Source organism: Orycteropus afer, unplaced genomic scaffold (assembly GCF_000298275.1).
Source record: "Orycteropus afer afer isolate SDZICR_OR568_19922 unplaced genomic scaffold, OryAfe1.0 scaffold00028, whole genome shotgun sequence".
Classification (NCBI taxonomy): domain Eukaryota; kingdom Metazoa; phylum Chordata; class Mammalia; order Tubulidentata; family Orycteropodidae; genus Orycteropus; species Orycteropus afer.
The window spans coordinates 4777915-4797166 of record NW_006921615.1 but is presented as its reverse complement, the minus strand read 5'-3'; the positions used below and the strand labels follow the sequence as shown (position 1 = coordinate 4797166).

Here is a 19252-nt window from a genome sequence, read left to right as displayed (position 1 = left end):
GAGGGAAACTCTCTTTGTTGGTTGCCAGGGGTGGGAGGGGAGGGGAGAGAACACTGCAAAAAAAAAATTAAAAAAATGCATTGACCCATGTCACTTTAGTTTTGTGTATTTCACTGTACATAAATTATATTTCAATAAAAATCATTAAAAAAAAAAGAAAGCAAGAAAGAGAAAGAAAACCATATATGCAATGCACTAATGATTGACCAAAAAGGGGGCTCTGGTGGTGAAGTGGCTAAGGCATTAAGCTGCTAACCAGAAGCTCAGCAGTTCAAATCCACCAGCCGCTCCGTGGGAGAAGAATGAGTTAGTTTGCGTCCCAGCTCTGCTCAGTCCTTTAGAGTCACTAAGCTTTACTACTGACGAAGGGCTGTGGGGTTGGTTTTGATTTAATGAACAAAAATGCTCTCCAGATTTTTGGTTTTTCTTATTTCATTTCAGACACAATACCTGAAATTTAGTTAAACAAGGCAAGATGTTCTAAATCAGAAGAGAAAAGAAAGTCCTTTAGAAAATAGATGAGTAGAATCAGAAGAAAGGGAAAAGAAAGTCCTTTAGAAAATGGATGAGTCGAAAACCAAATACTTTTTTGTTTTTTCTCCTTTGTTGTTGTTGTTACGTGCCGTCGAGTGGCACCCAACTCATAGCGACCCCTCCTTGGGTTTCTGAGGCAGTATCACTAGGGAAGTAGATTGCCCAACCTTCCTTCCAAGGAGTAGCTGGTGGGTTGAACCGCCAACCTTCTGGTTAGCAGTCAAGCACCTTAGGCACTACACTACCAGAGCTCCCTTTTTATCCCTAGGATAAACCAAACCAAAACCAAACTCACTGCTATGGAGTCCAATCCGACTCATAACAACCCCTTCTTCCTTCTGAGGAGTGGCCAGTGGGTTTGAACCACCAACCTTCTAGTTAGCAGTCAAATGCCTTAGGCACTAGGCTACCAGAGCTCCTATTCCTAGGAGAGTCTGATCAATAAAGGATTTCTTACTCTCTTCTCCCTCTAGTGGAAAAGGGAAGAATAACCTTGCAATGAGGTTTAAAAATAAAAAGGTTAGGGAAGATAGAAATGAAAATGCTTACTTTTGAGTCTAGCTTTCTCAGCTGGATCCAGAGCAGCCACAGGCTCAGACACTCGGGATGGTAGACCTATGCCATTTTTATTCACAGCTCGAACTCGGAATATATAGGAACGCCCCTCTATCAATCCAGTGACTGGGAAACGGGCAAACTTCACAGGTATGTCATTGCATTGAGACCAGGTATCTGTGCCCACCTCACATCTAAGGGAAATAGAGGTGTTGAAAAAAATATTAAAGGAAATCTGTAGGGGACATTGGTTAAGGGTGATGGAAAAATTCGGGAACAGTTAATGGTGATGTTTGAACAACATGGTGAACATAATTAATGTCACTGAACTGTACATGTGAAGATTGTACAAATGGCAAATGTTTTGGTACCTAAATATTTATCACAATTTAAAAGATTATAAACGAACAAACACAAAAAAGCTAACTGAATAAAATGAAGTCTGGCTAAATAGGTACAAAGCTGCCAACTTGCCCAGTTGCTTCAGGTCTTCTCTCTATCCAGAAGTGGTTTGCTAGTTATTTAACTGCAGGCACTCAGTTCTGTTCAACTGCAACGTGACTCCTTACACAAGAAGAGAGAAATCGCAAGTGCTTACTAAACACGCGTGCCTCTTAGAACTCATTAACAGCAGGTGGTGAGGAGCCGGTGTCTGGGGGGAAAAGCAGCAGGCAGGTAGCTCCCATCTTTACAGTTGAGAGCCATAGAGGAAGACTCCCTCAAGCATGTCCACTGCCCATGTCTTTTGTTCCAACTTTAGTGATTCTTTTCTTTAAGCATTTTCTGTTAAAAATGGAATTAGTGCTGAGAAAGTTGCACCATAAAAGATGCCTATTTGGACTGCAGTTTGGAAATAGTGCACGGTGTCTCTCAGTTTGTGGTTACTCCATCATGTGAGAGTGGAAGGGGAAGCAGGACATTGTGCCATGTTTAAGAGATGAGATTGAGATGCAGTTCCCAGGGGGAAAACTACCTGCTGGGAATTCTGATTTCTATTTGGATGCTTTCATGACAGCTGCTACCTGGGGTGCAGCAGGTCACCCCCAGAGAGCTAAAGATGAAAGTTTATATATCATGCTCTTGGCCTGCTCACAGGGTTTTAGGGACTCAACATGTGATTGAATTATACAGTGTTAGAATTACATACTGCTGTTATTCTTTTCTTCGAGCAAAGCACTGTAATGTTAGTTATGTTACTTCCTTAACGTGACTCTGGATCCCAATTCTATGAGTCTTATGGGGAAGGGGTGGCTAATGATGGTGCAACGGTGCTCAGTGTGGGGGCTTCTTCTATTTTTCCCTACCGTCACCCTTTCATTCTGTGTTGGAGACAGTAGACATTTTCTCAATCTTATGTAAAAGGCGTCAGATACAGCTTCAATTCCTGTCTTCCACTAACGTCTCTAAAGCTTTCCTCTGTAGAAATTCTGAAGATATGCTTGGAGTGTGGGAGCACGAGCTGAGAGGGTGAGGGGGATTTTTCAAACTACTCCTGTCTCTAGAGGTTCTACTGGGGATCCCCTTGTTCTTCTGTCCTAATACTACCATAGTGACCCAATGACACTAGATATAGCTTCATGAGGGCAGGGAAAAAGGTGAAGGACCACTGCTCTAGAGACTTCTGCAGTATGGTGGAGCAGAAAGAGTACATACGTACAAACAGGTTGATATCTGAGTTAGAGTTCTGCTACTTACTACCTGTGTGAACTTAGGTGAGTTATTTCTTCACTTGGTCTATTTGGGAAAAGCCTCTCTATGTCTGACAAAATCAGACCAGGGCTTATAGCAGTTAGGGATCATTCAGGTTCCAAAAGCGATTCTAAGATCTGTCACCCAGAATCCACAGCCATATTTTATGCTGCTGAAGCATGGCACACTATGATTATGCATTACTGATATTTTTTGTTTTGTTTTTGCAAATAACACTCCCACACATGGAACACTGGGAAATTATGAGATTAAGTAAAACCATTCTGGCATAGCATGTCCATGTATATACCATGAATGCTCGGTGATGTTTCCACAAGTAAATTTTGTCCTCATTCACTCCCATATTACAGGTAAATCAAATTGTTCTGTTCATTTTCTTTTATCTTCTGCTTATGTATGTTAAAATAGTCTAACACTGTTGCTTTTGATCGTAATTGTATAATAAAGGAATAAGCTATGGTCAAAAGTCATGGAACAATTTTGTAGTCTCCTAGTAATTTGAAAACAAACTTAAAATTATGTGTTTGTTTCCATTAACTTAAGTTGATAATTATAGCACATTTGCTCCACAGTTGAATTAAAAAACCTTATCACAGCATCTTAAGTGAAAACATTAGGTTATGTTAGGTCTGTTTATTTCATAGTTTAATTTTGTCATCTTAGTATCAATTGAAGTCAGCAATATGTGAAAAAAAGTTGGCATAGTGCACTTACAAATAGAACACATGGAGGGGTTTGCACGGTTGGCCAAAAAATGTGTGCAATGCATGTGTTTTCTGGGAAAAAATATGTGTATAACATGTGTTATTTGCAAAAAATATGGTACATTTCTGGAACATGGTCAGGAGCACTGTTTCCTACTAAGCAGTTGAAAAGAGTGAACCAGTAACTCCAGCAGAAGCCTGAAGCTGGTCTTCAGGTGTGACAGTTCTAAGCTACAGAATAGAGAGGAGAAGGGGATTTCTCAGAAGTCCAAGTCAGGTTGAGGGGTGGGATCTCCTAGGCTGGTACTTAGAGCTCGGGTTCCAGAAGCAGGACTGTCTGACTCAATCCTCTCTAGCATGTGACCTTGGGTTAACTACTCACTTCCTAATTGTAAGGATAGTAAGTCCTGCACATAGTATGTGCTTAATAAATACTAGCCATGATACGGTATTTTTGTCATGAGTAAGGTAAGAGGAAAACAAAATGTACTGATTCTCTCTGGTCTTTTCATGGAACAGTTAGCAAAGACCTTGGAAATCTGCCAAAGTTCAATAAAATAGAAACTGTTAGTGTGAGAAAAATTGATCTAAATGTTCACAGTTCATTACTAAATGATGAAATAATGTGGAATCATTTAGTGCATGGTTAAATACTATAATTCTCTAAATATGTGCTAAATATTGAGACTTACTATAACTTAGTGTGTGTGTATATATATATATATAATCCTATCTATCTTGTTGTTGTTGTTGTTGTGTGCCGTCGAGTTGGACCCAACTCATAGCAACCCCTCCTTGGGTTTCCGAGGCAGTATCACTACAGAAGTAGATTGCCCCATCTTCCTTTCGAGGAGGGGCTGGTGCATTTGAACCGCCAGCCTTCTGGTTAGCAGTCAAGTGCCTTAGGCACTATGCTACCAAATCTTAGTATCTATCTATCTGTCTATCTATCTATCTATCTATATCCTATCTATATATCTAAATGAACACTAAATAATTTTCTGGATGATATTGAACCCGCAGGCTTCAGTAATAGGCATATATTTACTTATTGCTATAAATATTAGATTTAAAGCACCATGGTACAAACTTATTTACCATCATGGCATAAAATATCTGCCCCTAGTGGTTTCTATGATCAGATTTCATAACTTAAAAATGAAAAGAGAATAACAGCAATCATTTGAGTAGAAACTAAGTCAGAGAATAATGAATTTAGGTCAGTAATCTAAATTTGTTTTTTATATTGTCTAAATTTATTGGATAATTAATGTGTAAAACCCATTACACATATAGTAACCCACTGACTCTCAAAAACAGAACTTCTGAATTTTGGAGAATGTAAGTGGCAAGAACTTGTAGAAGAACATCATTTAATACCATTGATTTTTGTTGTTATTTCGTTACGTAATTCAAAACCATCCTGTGGTGTAAATAGAATTTTGTTAGAATTTCTAAAGTCAATATTCTTAAGTTACTAACATACTGTTGTTGTTGTTGTTGTTATGTGCCGTCCAGTCGGACCCGACTCATAGCGACCCCTCCTTGGGTTTCCAAGGCAGTATCACTACAGAAGTAGATTGCCCCATCTTCCTTCTGAGTACTAGGCGTATGGATATGAAATATACTGAATACCAGCTATTTAATTTCCAAAGTGGCTTCTATTAGGTTATAAATTCATAGTATTCTAGCCAAATTAATTACTTGAGGCAGTAGTCAACTCAAAGATAATCTTTTGAATTTAGATAGATAAGATATACATGTGCATAGAGAGATAGAAAGAGATATAGAAAGACAGACAGAGAGTGCAGAAAAGAAAATATCACCTAAAAATTATGGAAGAAATCAAGCATGCATCTCTATAATCAAACAGCTAACATGAACTGAAGTTAAGCACTAACTTATCAATAAAATATCCCAGAATAGGACTCCCTCCATCTACAGCTGGCTGTTTCCAAGAGATGATGATATAATCTTTGTTGGCATCTAAGCACATCACATCCAAAGGAGAAGCTGGAGCACCTTCAATCTCCGCATCAGCATCTGGAGAGATAGAGAAGGATCCCATTAACACTCTCAGATTTGCTATGCCAGCTGGGCAGGCTGAGGCCTTAGTGCATACATTTCTTGCAGCACCACCACAGTGGTTATATCTCTGGCCCCAGGAGAACAAGCTTCATTCATTCTTGTAATTTGCTTACCAACATCCCAATGTGTGCTTTCCATCTACAGAAGGAAGAACATTAGGTTAGAAAATAGAGAGAGCTCTGAAAATGATCCTTGACCTTTGCCTCATGGCCCTTGCCTGCCCAGAATGTTCTGAAAGAAAATAATATAGAGATGTTGAAGATTGCTGTCATGCAGGTCCAAAATAAGTTGTGCCAGGAAGTCTATTCTTATGACATTTATTGTGCAATGTTGCTACTTGGAAACTATGAAAGGCTACAACATGAAGGAAATAGCCACTTCTTTCACCTTCCGGATGCACCTACAAGAGAATATCAACCATAGGGTTTTGCCCATCCCAATACAGGGAACCATTTGGAAGAGAAAGGAAAACATTTGTTTTGATCAAATGTTTGTTCCCAAACTGAAGATACTTATGAAAGCACTCTGATGCAATATCCACATCAGAGCTTAGTTTATCTGAGTTTAGTAAAAGTCGAGGATTAAACAAGACACTGAGAACAGTGACTGTTTATGAAACGGGATCTTCAGACAGTGAGTCCCCTCAGTGTGCCTTCAGGGACAGGGAAACTAGTGAATCAGGGGTGTTTTCAGGAGAGGAGGAAGGGGAATGAAAATATTCTATTTGTAATCTTTTAAGTGAGAATTATTAAGATAAGAGGCAGAGTCAAGGGGAGGCCCAAATTTGCCAATTTCTTCTGACATTTGACCAAACCTTTCATAAACAAGGTAGTAGAAGAGGCTGAGATATGCAGAAACTGCTCACCCAGGGGAAAACACTCTTGTTGACTAAACAAACACTCTCCTTTTCTATGATCTGCACTTCTGTAGCTCTGACAAGTTATCAAAACATTTGATAACAAGGCAGAAATATGTGTATACTTCTGGATTTAATAGGTTTGCATGACCTGTGATGAGCTCAAGTCACATTGGTTTTGAACATTCCATTTTTGGCCCCAAGAATCTGCTGGCAATTGTCTCTAGGTTCTTAATTCCTGCATAAGTGCTATAGGAAACTGTAACTAGGTCATTGTGCCTAAAACTTGATGCACAATCCCTGCGTGCTACACAAGGGACATTGGAGCATTTTGGTGGGGAAAAACGTCTTTCTTTGGGAACACTGGGTAGGGGAGGTGTCTGCTATGGTGATGTGGAGGTGGAGCAGAGCTAGAATAGTGTAGGGATGACAAGACTAACATACTAACTGGCAGAAGAGCTGCTGCTAGAAAGCCGCTTGGCTGCCAGGGAGGCAGCTGGCAACTCCTAGTCATGTCCTTTTGCTAAATGCCCATAATGTAGCAACAAGGAACCCATGCATTGATAGAACAGTTTAGTTAGCTGAAAACCCTTTGTGTAGTTGTACAACAGTAGTGATAAGCCGTAACAGAGCCTGGCAGACAGAAGGCATTGAGGAATTCACCAACATTTCTATGAAATTCCTTAGAACGTGCCATTCATGGGGTGGGCCTGACAATGTTTCAAGTCACTCGGGCATTCATTCATTCAAGGTGTTAAATATCTACTGTATATTAGTACACTTTTAGGTGCTACATGCAAAAGTTAAAGAACAAGGGTCATTCCTCTTCTTAAGAAGTCTCGATATAGTTGAGAGGATGAAGTATATTTGAAATGACAAAAGCACACTGTGAAGCAACATGACTAAGTGAGGGATAAGTGATACAGTGATATGGCACTTGTTGTCATAGCAGTTGGCTTGCAGCAGCTGCTACACAGTGTCTGGCCGACAGTCAACCGTTCAGTCAACATTAGCCCACTTATAAGTCTGTCCTTCAGTATCCTGACTCCCAAATAGCCACACTTTTCATAGCTCTGATTAACTGGGTCGAGGATTAGCCTGCTAATTTTTACATTTTGACTTCTGACATAGACTATTAATAACTTTTTCCAAAATATACATAATTCTATTGTTTATCTTTCTTATAAATATTGTACATGCTTGTAAAATATTTGATTATCAAAAATATGATAAGTTAAAATCCCCTTTAATTCTATCATTCAGAGACACCTACTGCTAACACATTGGCCTATACCATCTTAGATTTTTTAAATTTATGAACTCAAAAATAATTATTTTTTAAATGAAAATGGGTTTGTTCTATATATTTGTGTGTAAATCTAGGCATACATCATTAGTTTTCTTGGCTTTATAGCATTCTGTTGTTTATATATAACATTTACCATAATTTGTTTAACAACTTGGATATCTAAATTTCTTTCACTTTTCCACAATACAAACATTTTCTTCACTTTTGTCCAACTTAGTCAAATTCCTGGAAATAGAAGTGTTGGAAATGTGCACTTTCAACACCTACTGGCAAAATGCCTTGTGAAAATTAGAAGCAATTTACATTTACCTGCAAGGCACGGAGTGCCTATTTCTCCATTCCTTCAACTCAGTGGACTCTTAAAATCTTTTTAATTTTTTCAATATGATGGATAAGGATGTTATCTCATTTCACTTTTCCTTATATTGATTGGTAGTGAAAACTTTGTCATTTATTTATTTGCCATTTGAAGGAGCCCTGGCAATGTAGTTATTAAGCACTAGGCTGCTAATGTAAAGGTTGGTGATTTGAACCCATCAACTGCTCTGTGGGAGAAAGCTGTGGCAGTCTGCTTCTATAAAGATTTACAGCCTTGGAAACCCTATGGGCAGTTCTACTCTGTTCTATGGGGTCGCTATGAGTGGGATCGACTTGATGGCACTGGGTTTGGTTTTGGCTATTTGCCATTTGTAATTCTTCTTTCATGACATTTCTATCCCATCCTTTATTACTTTTTCATTTCTCTCTGTGTGAATGTGTATGTGTATATGTGTGTGAGAGAGAGAAAGAGAGAAGGGAATGGAAAAAAAGGAAAGGAAGGAACAAATAAAAGTTTAGGAAAAAATAGCAAAATATAGTATTGAATATGTCTAGATGGTGGACTTATTGATGAATTTTCTTCTCTTTCCTTGTTGCTTATTTATATTAGAATTTATTTATTTACATTGAACACATAGTATCTATATAATAAAATCCTGGCCAAATGTGTGCAGTTCTAGAATGTGTGTCTGCAGACATATGGCACTTTATACACTGATCATTCTGGTTCAGAAGCTATTTTCTAAGCAGCAAAAATATCAGAACTCCAAAAATAAATGCATTATAATGGCTCAATAGATACAAAGTTTTTTTAAAAAAAATGCATTGAAACAGTTCAGTAGTATCTCAAAAAGGTAAACATAAATTTATCATATGACCTAGTAATTCCACTCATAGGTGTCTATCCATGAGAAATGAAAACATATGTTCATGAATATGAATGAAAATGTCCATAGCAACATTGTTCATAATAGACAGAGTGGAAGCAATTCAACTGTCTGTCAGCTGGTGAGTGGGTAGACAAAATGAAGTATAGCTATACATTGGGAAACAATTCAGTGATAAAAAGGAACAAACTGCTTAGATGTGTTACAACATACAGGAATCTCAAAATTACTGTGCTCAGTGAATAAGTCAGAAGTGAAAAACCACATATTGGATCCAGGTATTAGAACCAGAGATGTCCAGAAAGGCAAATCTACAGAAGCAGAAAACAAGATAAATGGTTGCCTAGGGCTGGGGTAAGGAACCCTGGTGGCTCAATAGTTAAGTGCTCGGCTACTAACCAAAATGTTAGCAGTTCAAACCCATCAGTGACTCTACAGGAGAAAGACCCAGGGATCTGCTCCAGTAAAGATTGCAGCCCAGGAAACCCTATGGGGCAGTTCTGCTTCATCCGATAGGGTGTCTATGCGTAGGAATCAACTCTGTGACACATAGCAACAAGGGCTGCGGTGGGGCTAGAAGTGGATTATGGTCTTATGTTGAAATCTCTTTGAGGTGATGGAAATGTTCTAAAATTGGATTGTGAGTGATGGTTGTACAATTCCTTCAATATACTAAAAAGCACAGAATTTTATACATAGGTGAATGGTCTATAAATTATACTTTAACAGCACATAACAACAACAACAACAAAGATAATTTTAATGCAAGTACCTTAAAAATATCACTAAAAAAACCTTGTGAGTGAAATCTTCTTCTAAAAATTGTTAAATTTATGATGCAATTGCTGGAATTTATCCTTATCATTTATCCTTTCTCTCATATTGACATCTGATGCATTTTCAAGATTATTTCTATTTCCTTACTTTGTGGATTTGAAAACTGGCTTAAGTATACATTTCAGTAGTTAGTAATGTGAAGTTTATCCTAAACCTGACAGAGGGCCACAACTCTGGGGGTAGGCACTGAAAAATGTTATGAAAGAAACACTAGACTATGTCAGGGTTCCCAGAAAAAGTCCATAAAGGAAGCACCAAGACATAACTAAATTTTTCTGGAAGAGCAGATCCTCTCTGCAGAAGATATTCTCTGATTCAGGGCAGACAACTGAGGATAAAGGCAAAGACTACCTCAGTCCTCACAGAGCACATTTATGCAGGTGGGTTGACTATACAAATTTTCTTGCTGATGAGTTCCACTGTGTCAGTTTTCACTGCAATTGACCCAGAAGGCTGGCTTCTCTATTCCCCCAGTGATATCTAACTTTTCCCACAATGTTTTTTGTGTAAGAGAAAGTCTGAAGCATCTTTCAGATATTACAGATACTCATACTTAGATCCACAATCAACACCCATGTAAGCAGCAGTCAAGAAGTCAAATGATATATTGCATTGGAAAAATCTGCTGCAAAAACCTCTTTAAAGTGTTAAAAAGCAAAGGTGTCACCTTGAATACTAAGGGTGCACCTGATCCAGGCCATGGTATTTAAAATCACCTCATATGTATGCAAAAGCTGACAATGAATAAGGAAGACCAGAGAAGAAATGATATATTTGAATTGTGGTGTTGGTAAAGAATGTTGAATATACCATGGACTGCCAGAAAAATGAGAAAATCTGTCCTGGAAAAAGTACAGCCAGAATACTCCTTAAAAGTGCCGATGGTGGTGAGACATCATCTCATGCACTTATGATATGTCTTCAGCAGGGACCAGTCACTGGACAAGGACATCACATTTGGTAAAGCAGAGGATCAGTGGGATAAAAAGAAAGACCCTCAACAAGATGGACTGACACAGTGGCTACAACAATGGGTTCAAACACGGCAAGATTGTGAGGATGGTACAGGAACTGGCGGTGTTTCACTCTGTTGTATATAGGGTCACTATGACTCCAAACTGATTCGATGGTACCTAATAACAACAATAACATAGATATTCATACAACTTTATCAGTTGCTGGAATATCGCAGAATTCAATGATAAGTTCCTACTCATCAGTACTGGCATGATATAGATTGCTAACTGTCCCTAGTATCCATTCTTCTCTATTTCCTTTTAGAACTGGAATGCTGAGCATTAGAGAGAGCCTGGCTGCCCAACTAGAGATTACACACCCTTGCTTTCCACTCTGTGTGGTATGTGCATATAGCTGGAGGGAGCAGAAGTGATGTGTGCAACTCTGCATATTTCCTCCACGTTCTTCTCCTCTCCTCTCTTCTTCATTCCGTAGGCTGGATTGGGACATAGGACAGGACCACAGGGTACAGCAACATAAATGGGGCCTAAGAGTGAATGATTTAATTGAGCAGAACCATGTGGACTACCCTCTTCCTCTGGACTGACAGACATAAGAGAGATATAAACTTTTTGTTGTTGTTTTCTTTTGGCAACTTAGCCTACAAACCAAAAAAAGAAGAAAAAATCCGAACCCATTGCTGTTGAGTTGATTCCAACTCATGGCAACCCTATTACCGAGGAGAACTGAGTGTCGTGGGATTTTCTTGGCTGTGGTCTTTACAGAGGCAGATCATCAGGACTTTGTTCCATGGCCCCCGGATGGCTTCAAACTGCCAACCCTTTGATTGCTGTTGCTGTTGTTGTTATGTCCATCAAGTAGGACCCGACTCATAGAGACCCCTCCTTGGGTTTTCCAGGCGGTATCACTACGGAAGTAGATTGCCAAACCTTCCTTCCCAGGAGTCAACTGCAAACCCTACTTAAAATCCTGGGTTAGGCATCAGGAGACCTGTATCTTCGTTCCACTTGTACTTCTAACTGTGAGGTTTTTGGTAAATTCCTTAATCATTTGAGCCTCAGTTTCTGTATCTTAAAATTCAGCAGTTGGATTTAAATGAGAGTTGTAACATTTTTTGTGCCATAGACTCCTTTGGCAATCCAGTAAAGCCTAGCGGCCCCTTCTCAAACAATGTTATTAAATGTATAATATATAATACATATAAAGTGTATAATATATAATATGAAAGAAATAGATGGAAGTGGAATATATTTCTAATCACAGACCCTTCAGGAGTGTGTGGATCCTGGTTAAAGATCTTTGAATGATCTCTAAGGTTTCATTTTGGTCAAAATGCTTATGAGTTTATGATTCTGTTTAATTTAGCAAGTCTATCCTTGTAGTCTGGAAGTGTTAATGGTCTTCCATATGTGCTAGGGTCCCATGTAGAAATCACATTTCCACTTGTCCATATAAAATCTATTCAAGGCACCACTGGAAAAAGAAAGACTCCTACAATCAACAATTACAGTTCCTCTTAAAAATTAAATTGTACCAGTTTGTTTCTACATCATCAAAGCTCAAGCTGTAAAGAAGAACTTTGGAGTAAAATGATGAATCTGCTCCCCAAAATAGATACTTAAGAGTAAGTCCAAAAATAACACATCTCTCTTTCATTGTAACTTCCATATGAGATGACATTTCTTATCTTTAGGATTAGCATCTTTGCTTGTACACCTATAGAGAACTGTGCTCATAGTAGGTTGAATATGAGCAAAGTCCTGATGTTATTGACAGTAACATGGCTTGGAAATCAGTCACTTTCATGCTGGTGCCTTTGTTGTTGTTGTTATGTGCCGTGGAGTTGGACCCGACTCATACCAACTGCTCCTTGGGTTTCCAAAGTGGTACCGCTATGAAAGTAGATTGCCCAACCATCCTTCCAAGGAGTGGCTGGTGGGTTTGAACTACCAGCCTTCTGGTTAGCAGTCAAGTGCCTTAGGCACTATGCTACCAGAGCTAGGGCTCACCTTTTACACGACATCTGATTTCTCTGGAAATTGTTATCTTATGCCATAAAATTTGGAAGTTTTCAAATGGCTCTTTCATTTGAAACAAAACACAAAAATATATTTGAGTAGATTGATTTGACTCCAAAATTTTAAACATTCTTGATCTTCTGCTTTTTGCTAGGTCTTACCTCGAACAAAGACATAAGCACTGTATTGCTCGTAATAATCTCCCATTCGCACACGAATTGAATAGAGGCCTTCATCTTCTTTGTTGAGATGAGAAAATGTCAGTGTTGCTCGTTCTCCACTCCAGTGTGTTTGCACCCATTTTGATGGAGAGACAAGTGCCCCTAGAAATTTAAAAAAAAAAAAAAGTAAATTAACTTTTTCCTCCCTTTCTTTCTTCTTCCTTCTTGCCCTCCATTCCTCTCTCTCTCCCTCTCTTTTTCTCATCCTGTCTATTGAGAAAACTAGTTGGCTGATACAGAAAATCTTTGGGGCCTTGGGCCATATTATATTGGTAGAAGTGCCAGTATACCAGTACTTTATACCAGAAATGAGGGGGCCAAGGCCAGATACATAATTTGCAGGACTTAGTGCAAAATGAAATTGCAAGTGTCCTTGCTCAAAAAAGTAGAGAAAACACACAGTATCTTTAAGATACTAAAATATATAATTTTTCCTCTAAATTATTTTATTACTTATAAAACATAATATGAGTAATATAAATTGCAAAGAGTAATTTTGGTGTCACAATTTTACATACAATAAAACTTTGTTAATATAATATCTTGATTGATAATAAGATATTTCTTGGTAATTTTTCTGGTAATTCATTTAAACCATCAAAATTTATACTTTTAGCAATTTTATTTTAAATGTATATAATAGAAAACAACATCAGTCATTCTTTGCAAGTGCAAGATCATAAATTATTTTTGACAACATTTTATTTCTAGAAGGATATTTCTGCTGATGTAATTGTTACCGGAGCTGTTAAGAGTATTATATAGGTTGTGATGATATTGGGATAACCTTCAGATAAATTATTTCAAGACATAAATTTTAGTACTCTAGGGATGATGGTTTTTTTTTTTTTTTTTCGCTGCCCTTGCCTTTCATCCCTGGTAATCAACAAAGAAAGTTTCCTTCTGTGTGAAAATATTTCCTTGACTTTTTACAACAGTGGACTAATACAATATTTGTCCTTCTGTGATTGACTTATTTCACTCAGCATAATGTCCTCCAAGTTCACCTACATTATGAGGATTTTACATTATTCTTTTGTGTTGAGTAGTATTCCATTGTGCTATGTATTATCCATTCCTCTGTTGATGGGCACTTAGGTTGTTTCCATCTCTCTGCTATTGTGAATAGTGCTGTGATGAACATGGGTGTGCATATATCTATTCACGACCTGGCTCTCACTTCTTTGGGACTGTCGAATCAAATGGTATTTCTATTTCCAACTTTTAAGGATTTGCTATACCAATTTCCACAGTAGTTGTATCATTTTACAGTCCCACCAGCAATGTATGAGGGTTCCAATCTCTTCATTTGTTGTTTTCTGTCTTGTTGAACTTTACTGTTAGTGCTGGGGTGAGAGAGATAGTATCTCTACTTTGTTTCTTTTCCTCTGAGGCACCATCACTACTGCTGCCATTGCCAATTCCAGTCTGGACTCAGGTCCTGACCCAGCCATCTCCTCAGAACACGATGGTCCTCCAGAGTGCTCAGGTGGACACACACTGAAGGCCAGGCCAACTGCTTGGTGAGCATCTGAACATGGCCACCGTGCCCAGGGCAAAGCCTATGAGTGTCCACGCTGCCACTTAATATATCTTCTTTGCTCATATGCATGCTCCATTGTCCCATCCGACATTACTTACGAAAGCCAAGTTGTGAAATTATTAAGAATTTCAGGATGGTGACAGCAGAGCGTTAGAGAGTCACAGGTCCCCTCTGAGAGTGGTCCTGTGGGCTGGCACAGTTGGCATGCTTGTGAAGTCATCTCTGGAAGGGACCCATGTTCAGTCCCATCTCTTTCATTAACTAATTGTGCAACTTGGGACAAGTCACTTAATCTCTCTGGGCTTTAGTTTTGTTTTTTCCATGAACAAAATAGAGTTTGAGCAACCATAAAGCACCTTACAGGAAATACCACAAAACATTATCACTATGTTTTTCTATTCTACATTTTTCCAGAGTTTATCTTACAAAAAAAATGAAACATAAAATTAAATGATAATCTTACTAATACACAGAATAGCTAAACACACTTAGAATTTTAAAAAATTTTGAGAGCTTTAAAATATAATCCTGGTCAAAATTTACTTAAGAACAATCAAAAGAAACAATGAGAGTTTCCAGGTCTATTTGCTTCTTTCTCCACTACATATCTTCTACTAGCTGGTCTTTTGGGGTTTGCAGATAAGCATATACCTAGCAGGATATGTATTTTCAGTCCCTAGACATAGAGGGATGCAGAAAGTTGGAGAAAGTACAGATTTTTCAGTGAGGTTAGCTTTCCTCTTTCTTTTCTGAACCTAAATTTTCAAAGACATAAAAGGAAGCACAGAATCGTGGAAAGAGGCCTGGACAGAGGAGAACAACAGGGTCTGAGGTCTGGCTCTGCCAGCATTTTGCTGCGTGGTTTGGGGCTGTTCCTTATTCACTATGGACTTTTTAAATGTCTTTCTATTGGATGAGATAATCCAGCATAGAAACCCAGTTCTTCTGGATCTAAGATTTATAATACTATTTTAAAGATCAGTGCCTAAGGCATTTGACTGCTAACCAGAAGGCTAGCAGTTCAAACCCACCAGGCACTCTTCAGAAGGAAGACTGGGCAGTCTACTTCCATAGAGATAGTACCTTGGAAACCCAAGGAGGGGTTGCTATGAGTCGAATCCAACTGGGCAGCAGTGAGGTTTGTGTTTTTTTTTTTTTAAATGATTCAACTAATCAACTTGTTTTGATAGTTTTCTTGTTTGGTTTGGTCTCCTTTGGCCTTAGAGCATTATCTAGATTTTTAATAGACTTTTATCCAAATATGACATATAAGAGAAAATTAAATCTTGTTTCTTCCTCACATCAAAGTATTATGGCTCTGGGCACTTTTGAAAGAAAATAATACTAATGGATAGGAAAGAAGAACAAAGGGAAGTGGTAAACACAAGGAGGAAGTAGGAAGGGGACTGTTATATCATGGGGATTGCAATCAATGTCATGAAACAAAATGTGTACAAGCTGTTGAATGGAAAACCAATTTACTCTGTGTACTTTCACCCAAATCTAAGTTGTTATTAGAAATGTAGAGGAACTAAAAAAGGAAAATTTTCCATTCTGTTCTTCTAGCCTCAGTTATAATACAAACAAAGCAACAAACTTTTGTGACATCAATGCAGTTGTGCATATTTTGCATGCAGAATATACTTACCAGAAACTTCAAATTATAAAGAGCCTTTAATACATGAGAACAAAAGTGCCAAGATCTGAATTGCTTTAAATTTACTCTGCTGGTTAATTAATAAATAGAGTTATGTTTTGAAAAAAGTTTCATGTACTTCCTATCACATAAATGAGAAGTCTATGAGGAAGGATATTTCACCAAATAAACTTTCAAAATAAATGTACATTATTTGGCAATTCTTTCCACATATTACTTGGTGTTAAGAAAATGTAATCTCCAAAAATACACTGCGAACATTTAGTACTTTGATATATATGTGAAAACTGATTTTAAAACCATAAAGTATGTTATCCCCTCTTAACTTCCAGACTATTCCAACTCTGCTAACAGATATGCAGACTGTGGATACCTGTGCTCAGCCCAGACATGGGGATCTAGCCTGCAGCCACCTTCAAATAAGTGCTTAAGGGAGAATTCATTATTATAAAGACTCACCATTTCTGTACCACTGGATCTCTGGCTGGAAATGTTTAATTTCGGGAGTGATAACTACACGGCAGCCTAGACTCATCGTCTCACCCTCTCTCCCAAAAGACACATCAAACTTGTCATCAAAGTGGATGTCAAACTTGGATGCATAACCGTAAGGAGTAACAGCAACTGGGTACAACAAAAACAAAAGTTAGGATTTGTCTGTTCTCATCAAAGAGACACAAAGCATTTTAATAAGCATAACCAAGAAATAGCCACAACAAAGACTGATCAAATTATTTACTCGGCCCGAATTAAGCCTTATATAACAAGTATGTAGTGCGTGTATCAGTTGAATGGAAATGCTTGCTTCATAGGTCAGACAAGCTAAATGCTTTCTTTTATCATTATAATGGATGGAATTTAAAGAGCCAGGGTGAATGTCCTAAATAAAATGCAAATTTATACCACAGTTCACTTAGATTTAAATAGTTAGCTGCAATATGTGCACTTTTTAATTTTAGATCCTGAGCCCATTAAACTCGTCTTGCACTCTTGGGACAAAATAACCACATAAATTACACCTAAAAATAGAGCTTTTCAGTAAGTTACTTCAGTTTGTTAATGATCAGAGTAAAATGATAAGAAATGTTAAGGTGATAAAACAAAAATCTTAAAATTCTTTAACTTTAAAAAAGATTTCTTACGTATTGAGTAAATGTCTGCATCACAAACTTTTCAGTTTTTTTGTTCTTTTTTCTCTAAGGAAAAGTAATGACTCTTTATTGAAAGGTTATTCTATGCCTCTCATTTGATTATGAGCTAATCTTTGTAGCAATGTCATGACAGAGATATTATTTTTTCTTCTCTCTCAGATGGGGATACAGAAGTTCAGAAAAGCAATATCCTGCTAATTACCAAGATTTCAAAGGAAAAACCATAAAAAGCCATGCTCAGTGCTGTTGAGTCAATTCTAACTCAAAGCACCCCTGTATGCGTTTTACAAGCAGCATGTGTGAAACTGAAATTCAAACTTACATCTGCCCAACTCTAAAACATAGGATTTTCTCATACTTTGTCTCTTTTTCTATGACCTCTGAGTGTTAACTTGAAAATGCAAGCTACCATTTATTGAGTTCAATTTGTGTGTATTACCATTCCAAGTATTTAACATCTATTAGTTCATTCAAACCAAAAACCACTGCCATAGAGTCAATTCTGACTCATAGAGCCCCATAGGGTTTCCAAGGCTATAAATCTTTATAGAAGCAGACTGTCTCTGTCTTTCTCCCACAGAAGGGCTGGTGGATTTGAACCATCAAGCTTTTGGTTAACAACCCAATGCCTTAACCACAGTGAATTAAGCCACACAATAACCCTATCAGGTAAATACTATTATTATCTTAATTTCTATTATTACCTCTATTTTTTCTGCAACACAAAGAGGCTAAATAACTGCAGAGTTCAGGATTCACCCCACAGAGCCAGCATTTACACTGGCAGGCTGTTTCCAGAGCCTGTCTTTGCAACCAATATATTATCCTGTCTTTAATTTTATCTTCCCAGGCATACTATCCCAGCCGTAACCAATACTGAAATAATTCTACTTGAAGCACATGTTCCATTTGCCCCACTTCTGTATGATGTTCCACTGGGACCAAAAAGAGAAGAACCTTCATAAGATCTTGCATGGAATTGGGAGGCTGCAATGGTTCCAAACGTGCATTAGGGAGGAAGGTGACAAGGAAGGTGTGTGGATAGCCACCATTTCTTGAAAAGACTATTCTTTCCCCATTGAATGGTCTTGGCACACTGGCAAGAATCAAGTCACCATTGATGTATGGGTTTATTTTTGAATCCTCAATTCTATTCCATTGACATATGTCTCTCTCTGTGTCAGTACCACACTATCTTGATTCTTATAGCTTAGTGTAGGAGCTCTGGTGGCATAGTGCCTAAGGCATTTGACTGCTAATCAGAAGACTGGAGGTTCAAACCCACCAGCCACTCCTCGGAAAGAAGACTGGGTAATCTACTTTTGTAGAGATACTGCCTCGGAAAAGCAAAGAGGGGATGCTATGAGTCAGGATTGACTCAATGGCAGTGAGGTGTTTTTTTTTTTTTTTAGTAGTTTTGAAAATGAGAAGTGCCAGTTCTCCCACCGTTCTTTTTCAAGATTGTTTTGCTATTTGGAGTAACTTGCGTATCCATATCTTCATCAACCATTTTCAAAACTAATATTTATCTTTTAATACTTGGAAACTAAGATGTTAAAGTTTTTTTACCTTTCTCAGTCTGACCATCATAAGCTTCTAATTATGAGAGCAATAATAAAGATTTTACTTTTATTGCTTCCAGGGAAAAGAAGTTCTGATATAAATTAAATGTTTGAAGTTCACAAAGTACCACTGAACTTTTTAAAAGCTTAGTAAGCTATCTATTATTTAATTCTTAGTCAGTTTTGATAGTTTTATTCATTTTAAGTTAACTTAATAAATCAATATATTCATTTATTTATTGTTGTTTTTGTTGTTAAGTGCCGTCGAGTCGTTTCCGACTCATAGCGACCCCATGCACAGCAGAACGAAACACTGCCCGATCC

General features: G+C 37.9%; 1 protein-coding gene across 1 annotated transcript in view; it reads right to left on the bottom strand.

Annotated features, from left to right (window-relative positions):
* Positions 1 to 19252, bottom strand: part of MYOM1 (myomesin 1) — a 156746-nt gene that overhangs the window by 88209 nt on the left and 49285 nt on the right. Inside the window, exons 8-11 of the mRNA XM_042780221.1 lie at positions 16675 to 16839; positions 12956 to 13117; positions 5405 to 5546; positions 1084 to 1283 (exon numbers count right to left, since the gene is read on the bottom strand). Coding sequence (XP_042636155.1) covers positions 1084 to 1283; positions 5405 to 5546; positions 12956 to 13117; positions 16675 to 16839 — 669 coding nt within the window. The remainder of the gene's footprint in view (positions 1 to 1083; positions 1284 to 5404; positions 5547 to 12955; positions 13118 to 16674; positions 16840 to 19252) is intronic.